This window comes from Ambystoma mexicanum, chromosome 1q, assembly GCF_040938575.1.
Source record: "Ambystoma mexicanum isolate Mex_15411 chromosome 1q, UKY_AmexF1_1, whole genome shotgun sequence".
Taxonomy (NCBI): domain Eukaryota; kingdom Metazoa; phylum Chordata; class Amphibia; order Caudata; family Ambystomatidae; genus Ambystoma; species Ambystoma mexicanum.
The window spans coordinates 353131868-353153698 of NC_090922.1; the positions used below are offsets into that span (position 1 = coordinate 353131868).

At 47.0% G+C, this 21831-nt stretch overlaps 1 protein-coding gene across 2 annotated transcripts in view; it reads left to right on the forward strand.

The window, feature by feature from the left end:
* The window catches only part of NKD1 (NKD inhibitor of WNT signaling pathway 1), a 245696-nt gene that overhangs the window by 194851 nt on the left and 29014 nt on the right, over nucleotides 1–21831 (forward strand). For both annotated transcript variants that reach the window (XM_069639453.1, XM_069639454.1), the window contains one exon: nucleotides 19640–19787. In XM_069639453.1, the coding sequence (XP_069495554.1) occupies nucleotides 19640–19787 (148 nt within the window). The remainder of the gene's footprint in view (nucleotides 1–19639; nucleotides 19788–21831) is intronic.

Sequence of the window (21831 nt, forward strand, 5' to 3'; positions counted from 1 at the left end):
AACCGGAGCCAGGGGAACCCACAATGGCTCTGATCTCCAGTTGCCAACTTTTTCTTTCAGATTCCCAAGGCTCTCCACAGAATTCTGCCCAAAATTCTTCTCTCGCGATGTCCAAAACCAGAAAATTAGCCCACCAGTTGTCCAAAAATGTACATTATCTGTGCCCCCTTGAGGAGAAGGAGGGAAGATATTATGCCCGGTACAAGTACAGGGGCAGGGTACAATCTCGGCACTGGTGGACACTGGATCTCAAGCTACCCTTCTGTCCAGAAGGGCCTTTGACGAACTGAATGCAGGAAGGGGAGAGAATTACCAAATTCCTCTCACCTCTCTTCCGGGACAACTACAGAACTTTGACGGGAAGGAAATTCCCGTTGAGGGGACTGCAGATTTGGACATTAAAATTGGGCGACACAAGCTGAAACACCCGGTTATAGTTGTGACCCCAGAGGGCACCCCTTGTTTACTAGGGAATGACCTCCTGAGAAGGTTGTCACCCCTAATTGATTGCGTAAACAAGGTCCTCTGGACCCAGACTAGCCGACCCATAAAATTAAAACAGAGTGTCAACCATGTTAGTTTAAACGGCACCTGCCACATGGTTGAACAAAAATCTGACCAAGTAGAGTTTCACTTCCAGAACAACCAGATTCCAGACGTGACAGTAATAGCAGTAGGACAACAGACTGGTGATGGGGGGTCCTCTCTATTTCTGAAAATCAACCTTCCTTCCAGTCTAAAGTGGTATTCCACGCTGGAAGGAAACACTCTGAAATTCTATACCAATCCACAATCTGAAACTCCCACTCCGATAGTCCAGAAAGAGGTGAAATCAGCTCAGAGCCTGGCTGATATTCAGCAAATTGGAGAGCAGTTGTTCATCCCTGTTCAGTTAAATGATGGGAAGGACTCTGTTCTCGCTCGAGTGTGTGTGAACAACGGTAAGAGCTTCATCAGCGAAGCCATGTTCCGCCAACTCCCAAAAGATCCAGCCATTCCCACCTTCAAACTGATAGACAAATGGGAAATGGACCTGGAAGCACCTAATTCCAAACATCTCCTGCCAAGCAGGTGTATGCTCAAAATCTCCACTGGCAACAAGAGCATAGTCCACAATTGTTGGGTCGTGCGAGACGTCCCTGCCGCCTTTTACTTAGGCAGTGACATTCTCAATCGCTTTGCCATTAGTTTGGACCTAATAAACTTCAAAGCTTGGTCCCGATTAGCGGATAATCCCATGGGCTTTGATGATCCAGAAAAAGCATTTAGGTCAGCTCAATTGCTACCTTATGCAGTTGAAATTCAGACTAAAGACGAAGTCACCATCCCAGAAAGGACCCGACAATTCTCCCTGGAAGTGAAAGTTAAAAGAGGACAAGAGTTGAAAAACCCTGATGCTTACATACATCCAAATGCTTCTCTCCAACAGCAAGGGTTGGGGGTAAACCCAACACCATTAGTCAACATAGAACATGACACCATTCCAATAGAGGTGGATAACAGCGACTTAAAGAGTATTACTCTAGCCGCAGGCACCATTATTGGAATGGCGGTTGATGACCGACATTTCTCCATTGATCTTAGAAATGAACTGTTAGGACCAATCCCCAAGGACTGTTTTGACAGTGACAGTGAGGACAATACAACACCAGACAGGATTTTTACCCGGCATGGGGGGAACTTCCTGGTGTACACTTCCTGCCCCTATGGTAAGGAAGATGTGACTTGTGACTTCAGGAGGGATGAGGTGATTTTCCAGGTCCATGAGGGCTGCCTTTCCCACCTGAAGCCTCCAGTCCAAATCAGCACTCTGACCAGGGACTTCTCCACCCAGCTGGAGGAGGCCGCTGAAATAGCCAAACCAGAAGTCTTTCCAGGCTTCAGGCAGATGGTGGAAGAGAGAGTCAACCTAGCTGATGCCTGTGTGACTCTGGAACAAAAGCAAAAGTTGAAACAAGTTTTCTTGGATTTCCAAGATCTCTTTGCGGTAGACTCATATGACTGTGGTCGCACTGACATCCACACAACAACAATCCCCACGGACCCTGGCATGACTCCTGTGTTTGTGAAGCAATATCGCTTGCCTCTCGCATCAATGGAGTCCCTTACTGAAATAATTAAGAACCTTGAGTCCCGGGGAATAATCCGTCCAGTCCACAGCACCTTCAATAATCCGGTGCTGGGAATATTGAAGCCAAACGGCCAGTGGAGACTCTGCGCTGACCTCAGGGAGCTCAACAAACGGGTCCATACTTCCCGATGGCCTCTTCCCTACATTGACCAAGGGCTGGCCCAGATTCAGGGGTCACAGGTATTCACTGCAATAGACCTGACCAATGGATACTGGACCGTGCCTGTCAGTAGGGAGGACCAATACAAACTGGCTTTTACCTTTGGGGGCCAGCAGTACACATGGACCCGGACTCCTTTCGGATACCTCAACTCCGGCAATGAATTCAACATTTTCCTACATAAGGCCATGCCCGACCTGGGTGCGAGGGGTAACCTGGCTTATGTAGAAGATGTCCTCATCAAAAGTTCATCTGTGGAGGAACACATAGCGGAGATCCGTTATGTTCTGACCCAGTTGAGGGCCGCCGGAGCAAAACTTTCCTTTCAAAAAGCACAGTGGTGTAGAACCCGTGTTAATTTCTTGGGGCATGAGATTACTCGTCAGGGTCTCTGTCCCCAGGAAAAGAAAGTGGAAGCACTTCAGAAACTGAAAGACCCCACAACTCTGCGGGAACTAAGGAGCCTCCTTGGACTGACTAATTACAGCAGAAAGTTCATTGAGGGCTACGCAGAGATCACCAGACCCCTGATTCATCTCCTGAAAGGGGGGGTCAAGTGGGAATGGGGTCCAGAACAAGCCGAGGCAGTAAGACAACTCAAGAGAAGCCTCTCACAAGCGCCTTGCCTAGCTTACCCTGTCAGAAACAAGGAGTTCTTCCTGGAGACGGGGTTCTCTAATACGTGCTTGACGGCAGTATTATACCAAAAGCATGACAAGGTCAATAAAGTAATCTCCTATGCGAGCAAAACTTTATCCTCTGTGGAGGAAAAATTCAACGATTGTGAGAAGGCACTCCTGGCAACGGTGTGGGCATTGAAGAATTACCGCCCGTTTATCCAGGGGGAACACATCATAGTGGAGACTCCACACCAGCCTCTGCAATATCTCCAAAGTGACAGAATCCGGGCCGGAAATGTGAGTAATTCCCGAATTACTTCCTGGATTCTGTCAATGCAAGGCTTTCCTGTGGAGGTCAGATATGGCCAAAACAAGAAGAGTCCACTCGCGCAAGGTCTGGCTGACTTGCATGATTGTGCCAGAGAAAACTGTCTCGAGGACGAAAGTCTAAAAATCAAGGACAACACGGAGGCATACCTTAATTCCCCACACAAAGTCTTTGAAGAGGACAAGTGTGAGGGAATGCCCACTGTCTATGTGGATGGATGCTCTTACCATGTTGACAACAACGGGGAGAAAGAACTGGTGGCCGGCGTAGGGAATGCATGGGTGAATGAGTTCCCAGAACCCTCCGCTGGATACAAAATTGGTCCCCGAAGTAGTCAGGTGGCAGAATTGATGGCTGTGCATCAGGCCATCCTCACTGCTGTCCAGCATCAACTCCACGAACTGGTCATAATCACAGATTCGGATTATGTACGGAATGGGTTCGTGGAGCACCTGGTTAATTGGAAAACCAGAGGCATGTTATGTGCTAACAACAAACCCTTGAAACATGGGAAGTTGATCCAAAACATTGATGATCTGGTCACCTCGAATGAGATGACCATCTATTGGAAAAAGATCAAGGGTCATTCCAAAGTAGAGGGACCAGACAAAACTGGAAATGACTTAGCTGATCAGCTGGCCAAAACCGGGGCCATCCAAGGGGATCTAATTGAGATTGAGTCCCTGTTGGGGGAAATCCAGGTCACTGCTATCACTAGGTCCCAGACAAATGCTCACAACGACCTCTCAATTGCACAATGGAGTAAGGAGACCCCTGATGCTGATTTGATTACTGCTCAGAAGGGGGATCCAATAATTGGTAAATTTTACCAGCACCTTGAGGACCCTGAGAACTTTCCCCTGACGGATACCGATTATATTGGGAAAGAGGACCTAAGAGTGTTGATGAAATGTCCAAAAATGTTCCGAATCCAAGACGGTTTGCTGGTAAGGAAATCCAAAGCTGGCCACGATCAGTGGGTGGTTCCTACCTCATTCCGAAGCCTGATGTTAAGTCACGCCCATGATGCGGCCACTGCCGGTCACAGGGGGTTTCACACAACATTGGAAATCTTAAGAGAGGTTGCATACTGGCCACACATGGGGCAGGACCTCGACCAATACTTGAAGGGGTGTCTTGTGTGTGCACAATTTCAGCCATCATCCCTCACGCACCGCGCGCCTCTCCAAAAGAGGGGGATGACCCTGCCATGGTCAGATTTACAAATCGACTTTGTAGGCCCTGTGATTCGCTCGGCTAGGGGGAATAAGTACATGTTGACTGTGACATGCTTGTTTACCAAGTGGGTGGAATGTCTCCCAGCCCCAAATTGCAAGGCAGAAACTGCAGCTGCCTTGATGATTAACCACATCTTTTCCCGTTTTGGTCTACCTCAAAGGATTGAGTCAGACAGAGGTAGCCACTTCACCAGTGAAGTAATGACAAAGATGTGGGAGATACTGGGGGTCAAGAGAAAGCTGCATATTGCTTATAGACCAGCTTCTTCTGGGGCAGTAGAGAGATATAACCGAACCATTGTGAGCATGTTAAAGAAGTTTGTGGCAGATTCTGGGCCAAGTTGGGATATCCGATTACCTCTGGTCCTAATGGCTATCAGATCTACCCCTTCATCTGCAACCAAAATGTCACCATTTGAGTTGATGACTGGGCGCAAGATGGTGCTTCCTCAGCATTTGCTCTACAGGACCCAAGAGCAGACACTGATAAATGCCTCCACTACTCATGAGTATGTAGAGAATTTAAGGAAACACCTCCAACATGCTTTTGCTTATGCTCAGCGGAATCTAGAAAGATCAGCTGATAGCATGAAGACCCATTATGACCTGAAAACTTCCAGGAAGGAATATCAGGTGGGAGACCGGGTCTATCTATACAACTTCCAAAGGAACCAGGCCAAGCAGCGCAAATTTTTGCCTACATGGAAGGGACCCTTTGAGATCATCGACAAGATCTCCCCTGTGGCCTACAAAATCCACATCCCCAAAGGTCCTTTGGCAGCGGGGGAAGACAAGTGGGTCCACATAAACCAGTTGAAATGTTGCCATCCCAGGCACACTCTGCAACAACTGGAGGAATCCTCTGGAATCCTAGCGGGTACTGTATCAGACTAATTCAGTTCCAATCATAAAACATACCACATCTAGTCTCTAACATACTGTGATTTGTATGAAACTGTCTCTTAGTCATACTGTTTTTTTTTTTTTCAAAATAAGAATGTAATGTTTCGTGATGATGAAATGCATATGCTGCCCCACTATCTCAACGGTGGTGGAAAAACGTCTATGAATAGGTATTGCCGCTCTTCCTTTGTCGTCCTAGGAGAAAGAAAACCTTGAGACGGGCCAAGGAGGACGATCCGGAGACCGGGAGCTGAGACGCAACGGGCTCGGGGTACCGCCCAATATTCCCATCAGGACCGGCGAGGAGAACCGATCGATCCGACCGGATGGAGGAAAAGATGCTGAACTGTGCCATCTATTGGAAGAAGATGAGGAAACATCCCAGATCTTGCGAGTCCCATCATTGAAACCGAATGGCCATCGCAAGAGGGGGGCTTGTGGGATGTATTTACCCATGCATCCGAGCCCTACCTCAAAACTGTGCAGTACTGACATGAAAACATCATGATGGCCAGAGCTTCCCAGAAAATGCACAGGGAAATGCAGGAAGAATAGGCTGCCACCCATTTTTGCCGATGTTATGGGCACAGAAGGACACTGCCTAAAACCACCATTGGACTACCCACACAGTAGTCTGAAACCATTGGGAACAGCAATGCTGATTGCCAAAAGCAAACCCATAACTGTTGGGAATTCATTTTCTTAAATCTCAAAAATGGGTGCAGTACCAGTACTCACCACTATCCAAAAGCCGGCATTTTAAAACCACACCAGATTTTACCTTTTTGTGTAAAACTGAATGAACCCAAAGCAGGCTAAAGAAAGACTTACTGAGAGGTGGATACAATGTAAAGTGATATTCTGAAGTGACTTGAAGGTTTATAACAAGACTGGCTGAGCTGTGGATTGCAGCAGTTTAAGTTGCACTGGATTTAAAGACACTAAAATCGAAAATGTTTAGATTAAATGAGTGACCTATGTTTGGTATCACATGCCTTTGTAACTGTTGAAATGTCATAGTTTTGCACTTAGACTCAGCATCCTAGCTGCATGTGTAAAATTGCAAGTTAAGTTAAAAAGCAACAAAAAACCTGCCAGTTAGCTGAAGGTCTGGCTTAAGGAACTTGATTTTGCTTGGCAGCTACCCCCATCAGGAGTGAAACTTGAGTCACCACTGTGTTCCCAGGCCAACCTTCCTTTTGCTGCCCACACTAAGGATATGTCATCTATCTGATAATTGAATTACCTGTGCTCTGCAGGAGAGTGAACAAAGCCCTCTTCACTCAGGCAAAGGTTTTATTACGCAGTCGTAAAATGTAGCTTCCTCTTGGCAGGAGCTGGGAGGGGCACTGCCTGTGAGAGCAAGCTGGCTTGGCAGAACTGGATTAACCAGTATTTCTACCTTGTGCTGAGCGAAAACCACACCCCTTTGGAGCCAGAACATAACTTTAAAAAGATGAATAACTCATAGAGCGGACATGTGAAAATGTTATAAATGATACCATAATTCTTGTGATTTTTCTGCCCACATTTTAAGAGGTTTTTCGACCCGGTGGCGTGTTCAGGGGGGTTTTAGCGGAAAAGTGGGGATAACTCTAAATGTATGCATGTTAAAAATCTGAAACTTCATCAGTGAATGTCCGTACTCCCTGCGCACATGTATGTAAAGTTGGGTCAATGTCAGAAATTGCAAAATCAGTTAAAAAGTGAAATATGTGCCATTTCTGAATGCAAGCTCCCAGGAAGAGCAGAGTTTGAACAGGGGATACCTCCTGTAATGCATGATGGGTGCATATGATTTTAAAACAATATGTACCTCTGCAAACATGTATTTGTTTCAAATCTAGATTTGTGTGTAAGTTGACAGGAGGAGTGGACTTTCTGCAGGCTGTAAAATGACATCACTCTGACTCACAGTTCATTCCCCAATCAAATGATAAATGGAAGTTTGACCAATTAGAAGCTGAGAGAGAGGTAGGGTCAGTGATGCTAGAACACACCCACATTCTAAACACATAAAAGCAGACAGACAGGACAGATAGGGACCTTCAATTCCATTTGCTGCAACGCACTCTGCCGGAAAAATCCATACTTACCTCCATCAATCTTCAAAGAGCCAACCCTTAGACTCCAAGATAAACAGAGACTTCAGAACCTTAACCAAAAAGGCCACTGCCAGCAAGAGTATTTGTCAGCAGGCCTCAAAATATTTTTGCAACTGAACTCTTCAGACAGCCGGGTGAGCCGTCTGAATTTTGCCAAGAACTTTTGCAAGAACCCGGTGACAGAGATATCCAAAGAGAAGGCAGGACCCGACCCAGAGAACCGGTGCCTAGCAGAGAGAAAGCAGTGCTGTACCCAGAGAGACCCAGACCAGACCGCTGTGAGCAGAACCCGGGAAGACCTGACCAGACTGTTGACCAGATCGTGACAAAGCCGCTTTCCGGTTCAACATCTCTTGTGAGTACTCAGCAAAACTCAGAACACATCTCTTAGTTAAAATCATATAATTCAATCCATTTTTAACCTAAGTAGAACTGCAGCTTAGCAATTGTGTTATCCTGCCATCATTTTTAAAGCTGAAAAAGTGTGCGTTTAAAATTTGCAAAACCCAAAACGACCTCTAGTAAATCGGTCATATCTCCGCAACCGTTTGGGCTAGAGACTTGCAGTAACTTTCCTCTGATAGCTTAGAATCGTGGCTTTCCTAGGAACCTAGAACCGCATTCCTACCCCCTATAGTTTTACCGCAATCGCGGAACACGCATCCGCGAATTTTACCGCGATTTGCAATTTCTTCACGTGTAAAAAGACAGCAGTTTTGCTTTTCCATTTGCCAGAAATTCGTTTAACCTGTTAACTATCCCTGCATCATTGCTAGTGTGAGCCTGGACTAATATTAACTAGATACCACTCACCCTGAACCTCTGAAAGGGAATTAAAGCAAATTTGGCATATTTCTCATCCATTGCTAGCACATATCAAAGCATTTGGGCTTGTGTTTTCAAAACTCCTATCTGTTTTCTGTTGTCTAAGCTTGCTGGGTTGAACTGAATTACATTGATTGCATTTCTGAGAACTGTGTGTTTCCTTCCATTTCCTTGCCTTGCATCAAGGGGGGGAGGGGATTGCCAGAGAAAAGTGATTACATTGTTTGGTTGAAATCATATTGAGTATTTTCTGTACTGCATTCATTGAATATTGCATCCACCTGAGCTTACATAAAGCATCCTCTACCACATTATACTTTTGTTCCTATTTACCAGTGTGCTACCTTATCCATTTCATGTCAACTCATTAGTGATTATAAGAAGTGTGCTAGTGCCAGATTCTCCGTTGTTGATCTTTATCATATCAGATTAAGTGTGCTATTCAATTATTAATTTATTATAAAGCGTGATATATATATCTATTTTAAATTATCAAATAAACCTTTTAAACTTGCAAAACAGAACTACTTCTTGGCTCAGTGGGGTCAGGGGGATTCCAAGAGAGGGGTGTTATACAGGGGTAGTCATCCAGAACGCATGAACTGGACCTAAAGATATATCAATAAGGGTTTTCATTCAGTATTCTAGACTAGGCGTTAACTTAGCTGTAGTGCTGAATTGAATCCTCTTACAATGCAGGACATCTATCTGCAGGAACTCTGCATGCAAATCTCCATGTTTGGATTGCCAGAACAAAAGTGCAAATCAGTTTCATCTGGTTTTCGTCTTTTTCTCTGTTTATTCTCCCCATCCGCATTCCCAAATCTTTTTCATCCAACCATTTGCCTCCCAGAACATCGTATGGAACGTTGCTTCTCATAGCGCATCCAAGCGCCCCGGATCTTCATCCGCCTCAGTCCATCTACTCCAGGGGTGCTGGTGCTCCATGCACACCCCTCTTCAAATGTTTTCTTCAGGAATACGTGAATTCCTGGGCTTGCCCCCTTCCCTATCTGTCTGACTCCTTCTGCCGCTAGTCCGTCCCTGAAGACTCTGTGCGATCGCAAGCCCTCCGCATCCTCGGCACACCTGTGTAGCATGTGCCGGCTCCTCCTTTGGCTCTTTCTCTCTCCTTGTCCCCCACCACTGGAAGTCCTCATCTCCTCAACTGAAGTGTATGCCCACATTTTTAGGATTCACGACGGCTACACCTTCTTTACTCCTGTCCGACCCCACGATCCCCAAACCTTCCTCAACAGGATTAGTTTATGTTTTGTCCATCTCGTAAAAATAATGTAATGGTATACTACTGTACATATGTACCCTGTGTTATTTTGTTCCATGTCCTCATTCCCATCCACCCCCTTCACCACCAGGTTCACGTCCCGTTCATGACTTCATTGTAAAGACCCCAGGAATGGTGCAATGCATGGCTGTTTGTACTGTGCATCTGTTCAAAACACAGTGGCCATTCTCAGCTAAACAAAGAGTAAATCCCAAACTCCTGGAGATTGAGAGTGCAAGATGAATGGGTGACTGTCTGATCTGTTGGGTACTTCAGACACCATTCTTGCCACTGAGTGCTCAGTACTTGGCAGCCTGGTGTGGTATCTGGTAATATTATCCCCCTATATATAGTCGCCATACATATGGTCGCCGGGAAAAGTCTGTTTCGACTTTATGTATGGTAACCATATTTCTGAGGCTTGTGGAATCTGCTTAGATCACATGCTGTGCATAGGCCGACATCTAGTGGAAGCTGCGGAGTATTACAGTTTGTTTTTCGAAACTCGAAAATGGGCGTCGACACAGGCGTGCCAGTAATACTATCCCTAGTGTGACGTCCACTGTACCCAAGATCCCTCACGCGTCTAGGATCCTCAGATTGTTTTTTTCCGCCATACTGGTCGGAAGCATCTTGCGGAGTCCCCTGGCCTTAGCCATACTTTTGCTAATAATTGAAATTTATAATTCTTTATTGACATCCTTCCCCACCCCAACGTCGACACTCGACGACGGCTGGAGAAGACATCGACCGTCGGCTGCTGCACGACGGATCTGGGCCTCGGAAGGCCGCTGGCCTCGGCCCGGGCCTAGTAGGCCGCTGGCCTCGGCCCTGCAAGTAGGGAGAGTGGGGGGTGGTACATACTCTTCACTCTTGGTATATAGATACACTTATATATTTCCTACACTTATCAGCCCGCTGCCTCAAGGTGCGAATGGAGGGTACCCCTTTCCAATTCTGCCCCAAGTGCAACCGCAAATACCCTTGGGTCGACAGGCACGCCACGTGCAATCTCTGCTTGCCGAGGGACCACCCCGAAGCGAACTGCAGAGCGTGTAGTAGGTTTAAACCTAAGACACTTAAGGACCGTTCGACAAAGCGTTGGGCCCACCACGCCAGGCAGGCGGCCATGGCAGCGGAGGGCGCCTTCAGCGATGGCAGCGACGCCGTACTTTCGGACGGCGAGGGCATTACGGCGTCGAAAGACAGCCGAGCGCAGGTCCCCGACCTCGGAAGGTCGTCCGGCAGGGCGGCTACGGGGAAGACCCCCGGCGACGCAAGCGCTACACACCCTACACACACTAAGCACACTAAGTCCAACCGAACCTCGACGACGTCGACTTCTCGGAAAGAGGCACAGATAGAACGGTCCGACTCGGTGTCCTCTGGGCGCTCTCGATCGAGATCGCCTCATGACGCAAGGCAATCATCCACTCTTGCCAAGAGTGCCTCGCTCCCTAGACTAATGGAAGTTCGATCGTCGGAGGACGAAGACGACTTCCACCCCCAGGCCGCGCTCCAAGAGACGGAGCCCGCAGTTAACACCAGCGAGGCCCCACGCTCGAAAAACACAGATACCTCTCCCGATCCTCGACGCCAGGCGTCGAAAGTCTCCGGGGCCTCCAAGGGACAGGGAAAACATTTTTCCACGCACGGGGAGGGGGGGAAACAGCGGAAAGCACATTCTTCCACTCCTGTAAGACCATCCTTCCCCCCAAAGCAGACAGACAAATACAAGTCTACTGAGAGATCAACATCCAGCAAGGGTACCCTTGATAAGTCCCCTAAATTGCCTACTAAAGTCATCCCCTGTTCCAAAGAATGGTCCAGCGAAGACATAGACAGGGTCATGTCAAGGATGTCTTCCTTGGCTGATTTTTACGACAAGAATCCAGAGCATTTCCTCTCGTATGACCCTCAGGGGGCCACACCCTCAGGTTCCACTGATCCTATCCCCCTAAGTAAAAGGGCCCGGTTCGAAAGACCTGAACCCTTCGAGGTACAGCCTTACTCTACTCCATACTCTACTCCACACCCCAGGTACCAAGGAGAGCCTTTCCCTGAGGGGGACCAGGAGTTTGAAATTATGGAGGAACAAACCGGGACGGAATACTATGCGGATGATGAGGACCAGGAGGAGGGAGAAGATGAGCAGGAAATTTACAGAGTAGATTCCCCGGTAGAGAACGAAGCCCCAGTTACCGACTCGCCAGTCGATAACCAGCCCCTCCTTAATGAGGATAACCAGCCCCTCCTTAATGAGGTTCTCGCTCGCGCGGCAGAACATTTTCACATCGACACCCACGGTGTACAGGAGGAAAGGGACTTCGCAGAAGAGTTGGTGGGAGAGAGGAGGCCGGTCGCTCAGACCATCCCTATCCTTAAATCCATCCAACGAAGAATAGATCCGTCCCTGGTGAACCCAAACCTCACCAGAGCAGTCAACCCCAGGGTCGAAAAACTTTTCCGGGCAGCCCAGTCTGACCCTCTCTATATAAGAGGACATCTTAAACCAGACTCTCTAGTTGTTACCAACACTCGGAAGAGGGCTGGAACACCCTTATCTTCGTCAGAAGCTCCTCCCGACAAGGAGAGCAAGAAACTTTACGGGTTTGGCAGGAAGGTAGCCTCAACGTCCGCCTACCAAGCAAGGATTGCTAACTCCACCACCCTGTTGGCCAGCTACAACTGCCATCAATGGGAAGAGGTCGCGGCACTCATAGCCTCTGCTCCTGAACCGTTAAAGGGCCAATTGGCTCGGATCTCGGCAGAAGGGAGAGCCGTGTCTGGTTGCATATTGAAAGCAACTTTCGACGCCGCGGACAACGCAGGGAGATTGATAGCAGAAGGTACTGTTATCAAAAGACATGCATGGTTACGGCAGTCTGGGTTCAAAACAGAAACTCAGGCTTCATTAATAGACAAGCCGGTGGAACCCGATCTATTGTTTGGGAAAGCGGTCGAAGATGCACTGAAAAACGCCAAGGACGAATACGAAACACTGAAATCCCTTGGCCAACTAACCAACAAACCCCCTAACCAGAGGGGGAACAGTAATTTTCGTCGCCCACGCGGCCAAAATTCACAAAGAGGCAACTATGCCCAGGGACAGGGTACACAGTGGAACAACAGCCAGCAGTCTACCCAAAGTTACGGCAGGGGTAACAAAAGAGGTCGTGGGAGAGGCAGAGGCAGCCCCAACAAGGGAGGTGGCATGCCTCCACCAAAGCAGTGACGCTCAGTTCAGGGTCCCTTCTCACGCAACCCCAGTAGGGGGACGCATTTCCAACTTCACCCAAGCTTGGGAAGGGATCACCTCAGACAGATGGGTGCTGTCAACAGTGTCCACAGGATATTGTATAGAATTACTGCAGCGTCCCCGGAACCATCCTCCACGACAAAAAGTACACTCCTTAGAACATCAGAAGATCCTTCTCGAGGAGATCGCCATTCTGCTAGAAAAGGACGCGATAGAACTCGTCCCAGGACACCAGGTAAACAAGGGTATCTATTCAACTTACTTCCTTGTGCCAAAGAAAGATTTGACAATGCGCCCAGTATTGGACCTACGGCCTGCCAACAGGTATGTCAAGCCCCAAAAATTCCGTATGACCACGCTACAAGAGGTAATCCCCCTCCTAAAAAAGGGGGATTACATGGCAACCTTGGATATGAAAGATGCTTATTTTCATATTTCCATGCTCCCGGCGCACAGAAAGTACTTGCGCTTCAAGGTGGACAGTCGCCACTACCAATTCAAGGTACTGCCCTTCGGGATAGCTTCAGCACCAAGGGTATTCACCAAGGTACTGGCGGTGGCAGCGGCACACCTACGCAGGGAGACAATCCCAGTGTACCCTTATCTGGACGACTGGCTCATAACGGGGGAAACCCCAGGAATTTGCAGGACAAACATTCAAAGGACTATCGACCTCCTCCACGAATTAGGCTTCTCAATCAACGAGAAGAAGTCAAGCCTGGTGCCAAGCACCTCAAAACAGTTCCTAGGAGCAATTCTAGATACTCAGAAAGGGTTGACCTTCCCTTCAGAAGAGAGAATTCGGAATATACTACTGCAAATTCCACATTATCAGTCCGGTCAACAAATAACGGTACGCAAAGCAATGCGGTTACTGGGCATGATGGCATCATGCATTTACCTGGTCCCCCACGCGCGACTGCGCATGCGTCCCATGCAGGAATGGTTGGCGAAACAGTGGTCTCAGGCAAGTGGTCAGTGGGACGATCTAGTGGTCGTTTCGCCAACACTTGTACAGAGCCTACACTGGTGGACAAGAGAGAATCTCGCAAGGGGAAAACCCTTTTACGATCCCGAAGTACAGGCAGTGGTGACTACAGATGCAGATGCATGCCTGACTGGGTGGGGAGCTCACCATCTCCACCACATAGCTCAGGGTCTCTGGTCTCACTCAGTAGCCAAGAACCACATCAACCTCCTAGAGCTTCTGGCAGTATTCCGGGCGTTCGAGCCCCATCTACTAAACTTGTCGGTGCAGATCCGGACGGACAGCACGACAGCCATTTTCTATCTGAGCAAGCAAGGAGGGACTTGTTCGCCAAATCTGTCCAAGCTTGCCCAGAAAATCTGGATATGGGCACTCAGACGGAACATCTTCCTGTCATCGCAACATGTTCCAGGGGAGCTCAATTCCCTAGCGGATGCTCTAAGCAGAGACTCCCTCCCAGAAGAACACGAATGGGTCCTTCACAGAGAGATCGTAGAAGATCTCTTCTCTCAGTGGGGTTTCCCCACTATAGACTTATTCGCCACAAGCGAAAACAAACAATGCCCAGGATTTGCATCCAGGTTCCCCCAGCCAGACTCCCAAGGGAACGCCCTGTGGATGAACTGGTCAGGGATGTTTGCGTACGCTTTTCCACCAACTCCTCATCAGGAAGGTGGTGTACAAGATGAACAAGGAATCGATGACGCTCATCCTAGTTGCTCCCATGTGGGCGAGACAACCATGGTTTCCACACCTACGCAGGATGGCGGTGTGCGAGCCCATCAAACTTCCAGCCTGGTACAACATACTGTCCCAGCAACAAGGTCAAACAGTGCACCAGCAACCCAACTCAATGAACCTGGCAGCATGGCTCCTGAGGTCATAGAGTTTGGACATCTCAATTTACCACAGAGGTGTATGAACATCCTAAAAGAATCCAGGAAACCAAACACAAGGCACTGTTACTTTGACAAGTGGAAGAGATTTGTTATTTGGTGCCAGAATAAAGAAATCAACCCTGTTGATTGCACTCCTTCCAACGTTGTGACATACATGCTCCACCTGCTGGATGCAGGATTGGTTTTTAACTCTCTGAAAGTACACCTGGCAGCCCTCTCGGCTTACACCACATCCCATAACAAGGTGTCGTGGTGGAAAGTACCAGTAGTTAAAGCCTTCATGGAAGGAGTAAAGAGACTTCACCCTCCTATTTCGAACCCACCACCAGGATGGGACCTTAATGTGGTGCTAGCTAAGCTCATGGGCCCCCCTTTCGAACCCATGCATAAAAGTAGTCTCAAACACCTGACTTATAAAACGGCCTTCTTAGTAGCCATTACCTCTATAAGAAGGGTCAGTGAAATTCAGGCTCTGTCAGTGCAGGATCCTTTCTTTACTATCCACAAAGACAAACTGGTTTTACGCACACACCCTAGGTTCTCACCTAAATTTATATCAAAGTTCCATGTAAACCAGTCCATCGAGCTTCCGGCTTTCTTCCAGAACCCGCAAAGCTCGGCTGAGGTGAAACTACACACCCTAGATGTGCGTAGGGCGGTCCTCTACTATGTAAATAAAACCAGACCGCTAAGGAAAACAGATCAACTGTTTGTCTCCGTAGCTACAGGCAGAGAGGGAGATCGCGTCTCTAAAAGCGCTATCTCGAAGTGGATTATCAACTGTATACAGCTGTGTTACTCTCTTTCTGAAAAAACTCTGCCTTTTACGCCAAGGGCCCACTCTACTAGAGGCATTGGGGCCACTCTGGCTTTCATTGCAAATGTTCCCCTCGACACCATTTGCAAAGCAGCTACTTGGAGCTCTATTCACACTTTTACTCAGCATTACTGCATTGACACTCATTCCAAGACAGATACACAAGTGGGACAAGCGGTTCTAAGACACCTGTTTGCTCATGACCCTTCTCACATCCTTCTTCTGGTACTGCTCGCTAATCTATGCACAGCATGTGATCTAAGCAGATTCCACAAGCCTCAGAAGGGATACATTACTCACCGTAATCGTATTTCTGATGCTTGTATCTGCTTAGATTCACATGCGACCCACCCTTCCTCCCCTCCGAGAGAAGGCGCATGATTGCTTGTAGTCTTACCTTTCTGTCTAACTGCTTGGATTATCTGTACTCACGCTACTCCTCATGCTTCCTCATGTCAGAAAAAATACAATCTGAGGATCCTATACGCGTGAGGGATCTTGGGTACAGTGGACGTCACACTAGGGATAGTATTACTGGCACGCCTGTGTCCACGCCCATTTTCGAGTTTCGAAAAACAAACTGTAATACTCTGCAGCTTCCACTAGATGTCGGCCTATGCACAGCATGTGATCTAAGCAGATACAAGCATCAGAAATACGATTACGGTGAGTAATGTATCCCATATGGGGTCGAGGGGTGCGGGGGATGCGGGGAGGCCCCTGCTCTCCTTGGAAAAAAAAGATTTTGGGGGTTGCGGGGGTGTCCTCCGCATGTTCAATGTGCGAATGTCCCTGCAAACCACAGACATTTTTTGGCGACATTTTTGTCAGACAACATTTTTGCAGGGACATTATCACATGGAACCCCTGGTGTTTGGTACTTTTTTTTAATGCCCAGGTACAAAACATTGGCGTACCCTTAACAGGTTTGTAACATGGTTCTGGCAACATGAGCAATGCCGGTTTCTTCCAGAAAACTCTGGCGTCCTATTAGCAGTATGAATGTGACGAAATGACTACTGTTCTGCAGGAGTACAGGGATGTGTAGTGGCTAAAGTACCTACTCAGCCGCACACTATGACTAAACCAGCATCCCTATCATAGAGGTGAAACAGGCACAACCCGACAGGTATACCTCCTGTGCCGATTTTGTTAACGTGGGCCGAGGACAGGCAATACTCTTCTGGAGGGGCGTCACCGGGTTTGGAAGCAATCCAAACAATATTATTGTGGTACCAAAAATAAAGAAATGACCAACCAATGAACCATAAAAATAGGATCTTAAATTAAACTAATTAAATGCTTCTGGACCAAATAAATGGAGAAAGCAGGCTTTACAATAAAGGGGGACTCTGGGTTTGGAGACAAGGATGCTCCGGCATATATTTCAGCAGCAAAAAGCCAAGTTAATGCAAATGTCTTTCAAAAGGTACAGAAGGGGGATTTAAAAGTCACTAAGGTTTTTTAAGGCTGCCCAGGGGCACAGGACCTTTTCAAATACCTTCAATTTGATGTATTTGGTACTCAACAGCATTGACCCAGGCTTCTATGTGCTTTACCGCAGTCTATGCAGCATCGAGATGGTCCATTTGTGCATTCCTAATGGCAAGTAGACATCAAGACAGTGTGAAGCAATGGTTCTGCTTGGATCAAGGGGGCGTTTGAGATGGGTCTGAGCTGGGTAAAGAAGATGATTCCGTTGGCTTGAGATGCAAAGCACCAGTTGCTTCCATGGAGTTGACCAACAATCGGGTCAAGCTGAAGCAATCTGCTTCAATAGGTCGAGACACACTCTGGGCAACTCACAGAGCAGATAAGTGCACTTGGAGTGCCAAAGGCAGCACCACAGGTTCTGTAGTGGCTTGAAGTGAGTTAAGCATGGTTTAGCCGGTTCGAAAAACATCTTGAGAAGGTAAACCGCCTTTGGGCTGCTTTCTGGGCGTTGCAATCAGTGGTAGACCCAGTCCAGGCTCTCAGGGGCAAAGTGAGTCCATTCATCTGCCTTTCCCAGCCAGTAAGGTTTGCAGAAAGCACTAGCAGGATTTTGTCACCTCCAGTGGCAGTATGCTGGGTACCAGTTTTTCAGTTGCCGTAGGCCTTGTCCAGTCAGCTGGTCATCCAATATAGCCCTTGGGATAGTTAGGGAGAAGAGCTTTCCCCGTTCCTTGAAGCTCTCTGTTTTTTGAACAGATTGTACCCACAGCAGAGTTACAGAGGAATTCTTTTTTGAGTATCATCCAAATATGAATAACCTCAGAGGAGGGTCCTTCCCCCTTGTAGAGGCAATTTTCCACAGCACATTGGTCCCCCACAAGCCCATGTTAAGGGTCTAATCCTGGCTGCTGTAGTAGATTCCTTTACCTGCTGATGTCATACCCAGAATGCCTTGTCGGCTGGCAATGAGTAAGGGAGACACAAAGTTTTGGAGTTGTAGCAAAATCCAAGAAGGTGAGACCCCCCTGGGGACTGAACCTCTCTTCTTTGCTACTCTAACTCCACCCCTTCCTCTTTTGGCCTAACTTAAAAGGTCTGCTGTAGACAGCACCCTGTTGTGGAGTGGCCATTGTAATGACAGGACTGTCTCTGAAGCACTGGTTCCAATGGAGCACCAGGGGGAAGGTTCCTGTTCCCTGAAGGAAGGTGTCCGCCAAAAAGAGGCTGCCGGGTCTTTATCCATAATTCTTGTTAAGGGTACACACAGGCCAGAATATTTAATACGCACCAAGCCCTGTCATGAATAAGTCACTGTTCACCAAGGTGACCATTCTTGCCATCAAATGCTTCTGGCTGTGAAATTTTGTAATTTTAGGAGCCACCATGTCAAAATTAGACATGGCTCTTGTGTATTGGTATCAATAACTGCCACCAGGCTGCCCGGGGTACACAATTATAATATTTTCAACCAGAGGTGCAGACGGTTAAAAAGCCTCCTTTGCCTGTTGGAACTTTCAGTTCCAACACTTGTGTACAGGAATGCACATGTGACCAGGGAATGTGCCCAGTTATCAATGCAGGACATGTCAGAAAACGGTGACAGCAAGGTACATTTGTGTATTTTGCTTGTTGGCATAGAGCATTACAAAAGTGGGGTCTGATTAGCAGGTCTCACATTCAAAAACAGAGCAGAATTACCGACATCAAAATTAAAAAAGCTCAGGCTATTCCACCCTTGCAGATAGCATTCCGTCACACATAAGCAGGAGCTTTCTTCATACAACATTTACCTATTGCTCCTTGTCCATCCAATGGACACCGATTTTACATTGTTTAGAGTATGAGTCATATAATCGTGTGGAAGCTGATCTAAAGTTTTCTTGGGTACCACAAACATGAGGTAAAGGTTTCTCTGCTCAGTGAGTTTTAGCAATATAGCTGGCTGTTTTACTGTGCATTTACACACATCCTCCCTTAAGTGTGCTGCACACTAAACTCATTCATTCACTAATTAAGATGCTCTATTCATTGGACATCTATCAGATTGAGGGTATAGTTTGAGTAAACTTATGCACACGCTGTAGTGATTGGACAAACTATAACCTGCAATCTGAACCCTTTTAATGTATGCATGTTTCCTAATTGGTGTCTCAGTTCTGCATGAACAGGGGCTAATGCCCAGTGATAGTCATCATTTGGAGACTTCTCTGTGCATTCACATTATCTAGCAGCTGATCTATAAGTCATTATATATTCTACTTTGTTTGGGGAAAGTTGCCTTAAACTAAATTCACATACATCGAAGGGCAGTACATGCCCTACCCTTTGTCAACAGCGCTTCATACCAGATATCGGCCTCTTCTAAGCACTATCATAATAGGTGTCATTATTACAGAGTTACATGTTTACTTCATTTATCAGCTGGGGAATGATGATGGACTAAGTCGTCTCTGGTTGGATTCGAACCTGCACCAGATCTCTTTGGCAACCAATGGTCTGATTGACTGTCTTCCTGGGTGAAGTGTACCACTGTCATTGCCCATTGAAGAACCCCATCACTGTGACCTATTCCTTAACCTTCTGCCTTCATCCTCGTCCTCTGGTGTAGTAACCTGTACACATCACATGTCTGCTTTTCTTTTTGTAGGACATTACCAGCCTGCTTCACACGATCTACGAGGTCGTTGATTCATCGGTGAATCACTCTCCGAGCCCCAGTAAAACCCTGCGCGTGAAGCTCTCCGTGGCACCGGATGCCAGCCAGAAGAAGAAGGCCCTGTTTCTCAACCATGCCGGTCAGTCATCTCACAAACTGAAATATCAGTTTTCTTATCTGTTCATTCGGTTCCCTTGTGCTCCGTGGAATGGCTCTGTGTCCACGTACATGCCATATGGTTTTAACAGGCCATAGGTTTTATTGATGCCCCATCACTAGACAGAAGCCTGTGGGTGAACATAGGTTATTCAATAATTCATTTGGATAAGAGTGGCAGGATGTTCACTGTCATAATACTATAAGAAAACGTTAATGTTTTGGTTTTGTAAATAGACGGTGCTTCATTTTGGATAAAATCCAAAATGTGTGGTCCAGTACGTGGGTGCTGATGCTTAATGACCGCGTTACAGTTTTCTTCAACGTAAATGCTCCAAGATGCTGCTCACCGACTCCCAGAAGCTCTTGGCGTGGCTCTCTTGGGACCAAATGGCCACTGTAGATCAAGCCTTTGAAACTGGTTCTGTATTCACAATAGAGATGTGCGTAGCGACAAAATTGCCATCGTCATTGCCTCGAATGACTGAGTTGGCTAAGAACTCATTTGTCCACAGTCTGAACCTTGCAGGATAAACTGTACATTACATTACATTGAATGATAAAACGCCCTTTTACATTTGCTGTTAAATGATAATTGATTAGGCAGAGGTGACTAGTGCTGTGATGTTATCTTTAGTAGTTATGTGTTGGGTGCGAGGTGCTCTGTCTTTCACCATGCCAGCAGTGGTGGAAATGGAAACAATGTGGTGGGGGATCCCACAAGGGCCGGGGTGGGGGAGGAGTTAGAGGGGCGTAGGGGGTGGAGGGGGGGTGCAGCCCGCAACATAAACAACTTTGGGTCTGAGCTCAGCATTGAGCTTTGGATTCTGAATAAATGCAGTAGAGACAGAAAAGTTACACAATATCGATTTCTACCATTTAACATCCTGAGTTTCCTGTCACATTCAGACAAATTGAATACGAATGTCAGTGGTCATCTCAATGCTACACAACGGAAACGTTATCTATCTTAAATATGAAACTATTTACAAAACTGTGCCTCATGGAACACCAGGTGGCTTGGTAGATTCTCATCCAAACACGTGACCTTGTTTAACCAACCATTGAGCAATCTTGTAAAGTCTGCGATGATGGGCAGTCAACCAACAAACAACATACGGAGAAGAGATAAGATGGTTGATGTTCAGCAGTTGATGGTCAAAGTTGGATTGGTCCCCTCAAACTAGGTTTCAGGTCAGTGGAGATGGGTCTCGAGGAGAGGGTTGTTTGATGTTTAATCATGAAATAGGGGGCGTGGGTTTGATGACATATCATCGCCTCTTGCTTCTGGAGAGTTTCCTTTGAAGATTTCCTTTTGGTTTGTGCATTTGTGGCCCTGAAAGCCAATGCAGGAATCTAGTGCCCCGCGGCAAATGATACCTCTCGTTGACCATAACCTAGAACTTAAACGAGGTGTCAAAGTATCCTATTACAAGCCTTTATGACTAAAACATAACTTACCTTACAGCATATAGCATGCCTTTGTCACTAAAATACGATTTAAATTATAATGGAAGTCTTTACAATTCACGTCTCCACCCTCCAGCTGCTTCTCCACCTCCGCTTGTTGCCCTGTTTTCCTTTTTTTCGTCCTTTATAGACTGTCCTGTGTTCCCGAGGTAGGGGAACAGTGTGCAGTTTTTTTGTGTTTTTTTTCTACAAGGTACCACAACTATGGTGGCAATTGTCACAGTATAATATCCTTATAACATTTACAATCATGTACAACTTTGCAGTCAAATTTAGATGTCGTTTTCTCAGGCATAACAGGACTTTGGAGACCAAAGTGTGACCACTGTCTTAACTGAAATATGGGTAACTGCACCAGTGCAAATGTGGTTGGGTAGATGTGACCCAGATCTGGACCCTCTTAGGGTAAACAAATTAAAAGATCCGGGCTACATTCAAAAGAGAGTTGCACATGCACAGTTGGAAATGCAGCAGATGCGATGGCATGGAACCTCATTGTGTTCGGTCGGTGACATTTGTCAAGCAATGCATTACAGACAATAAAAGGTGCTTGAGTA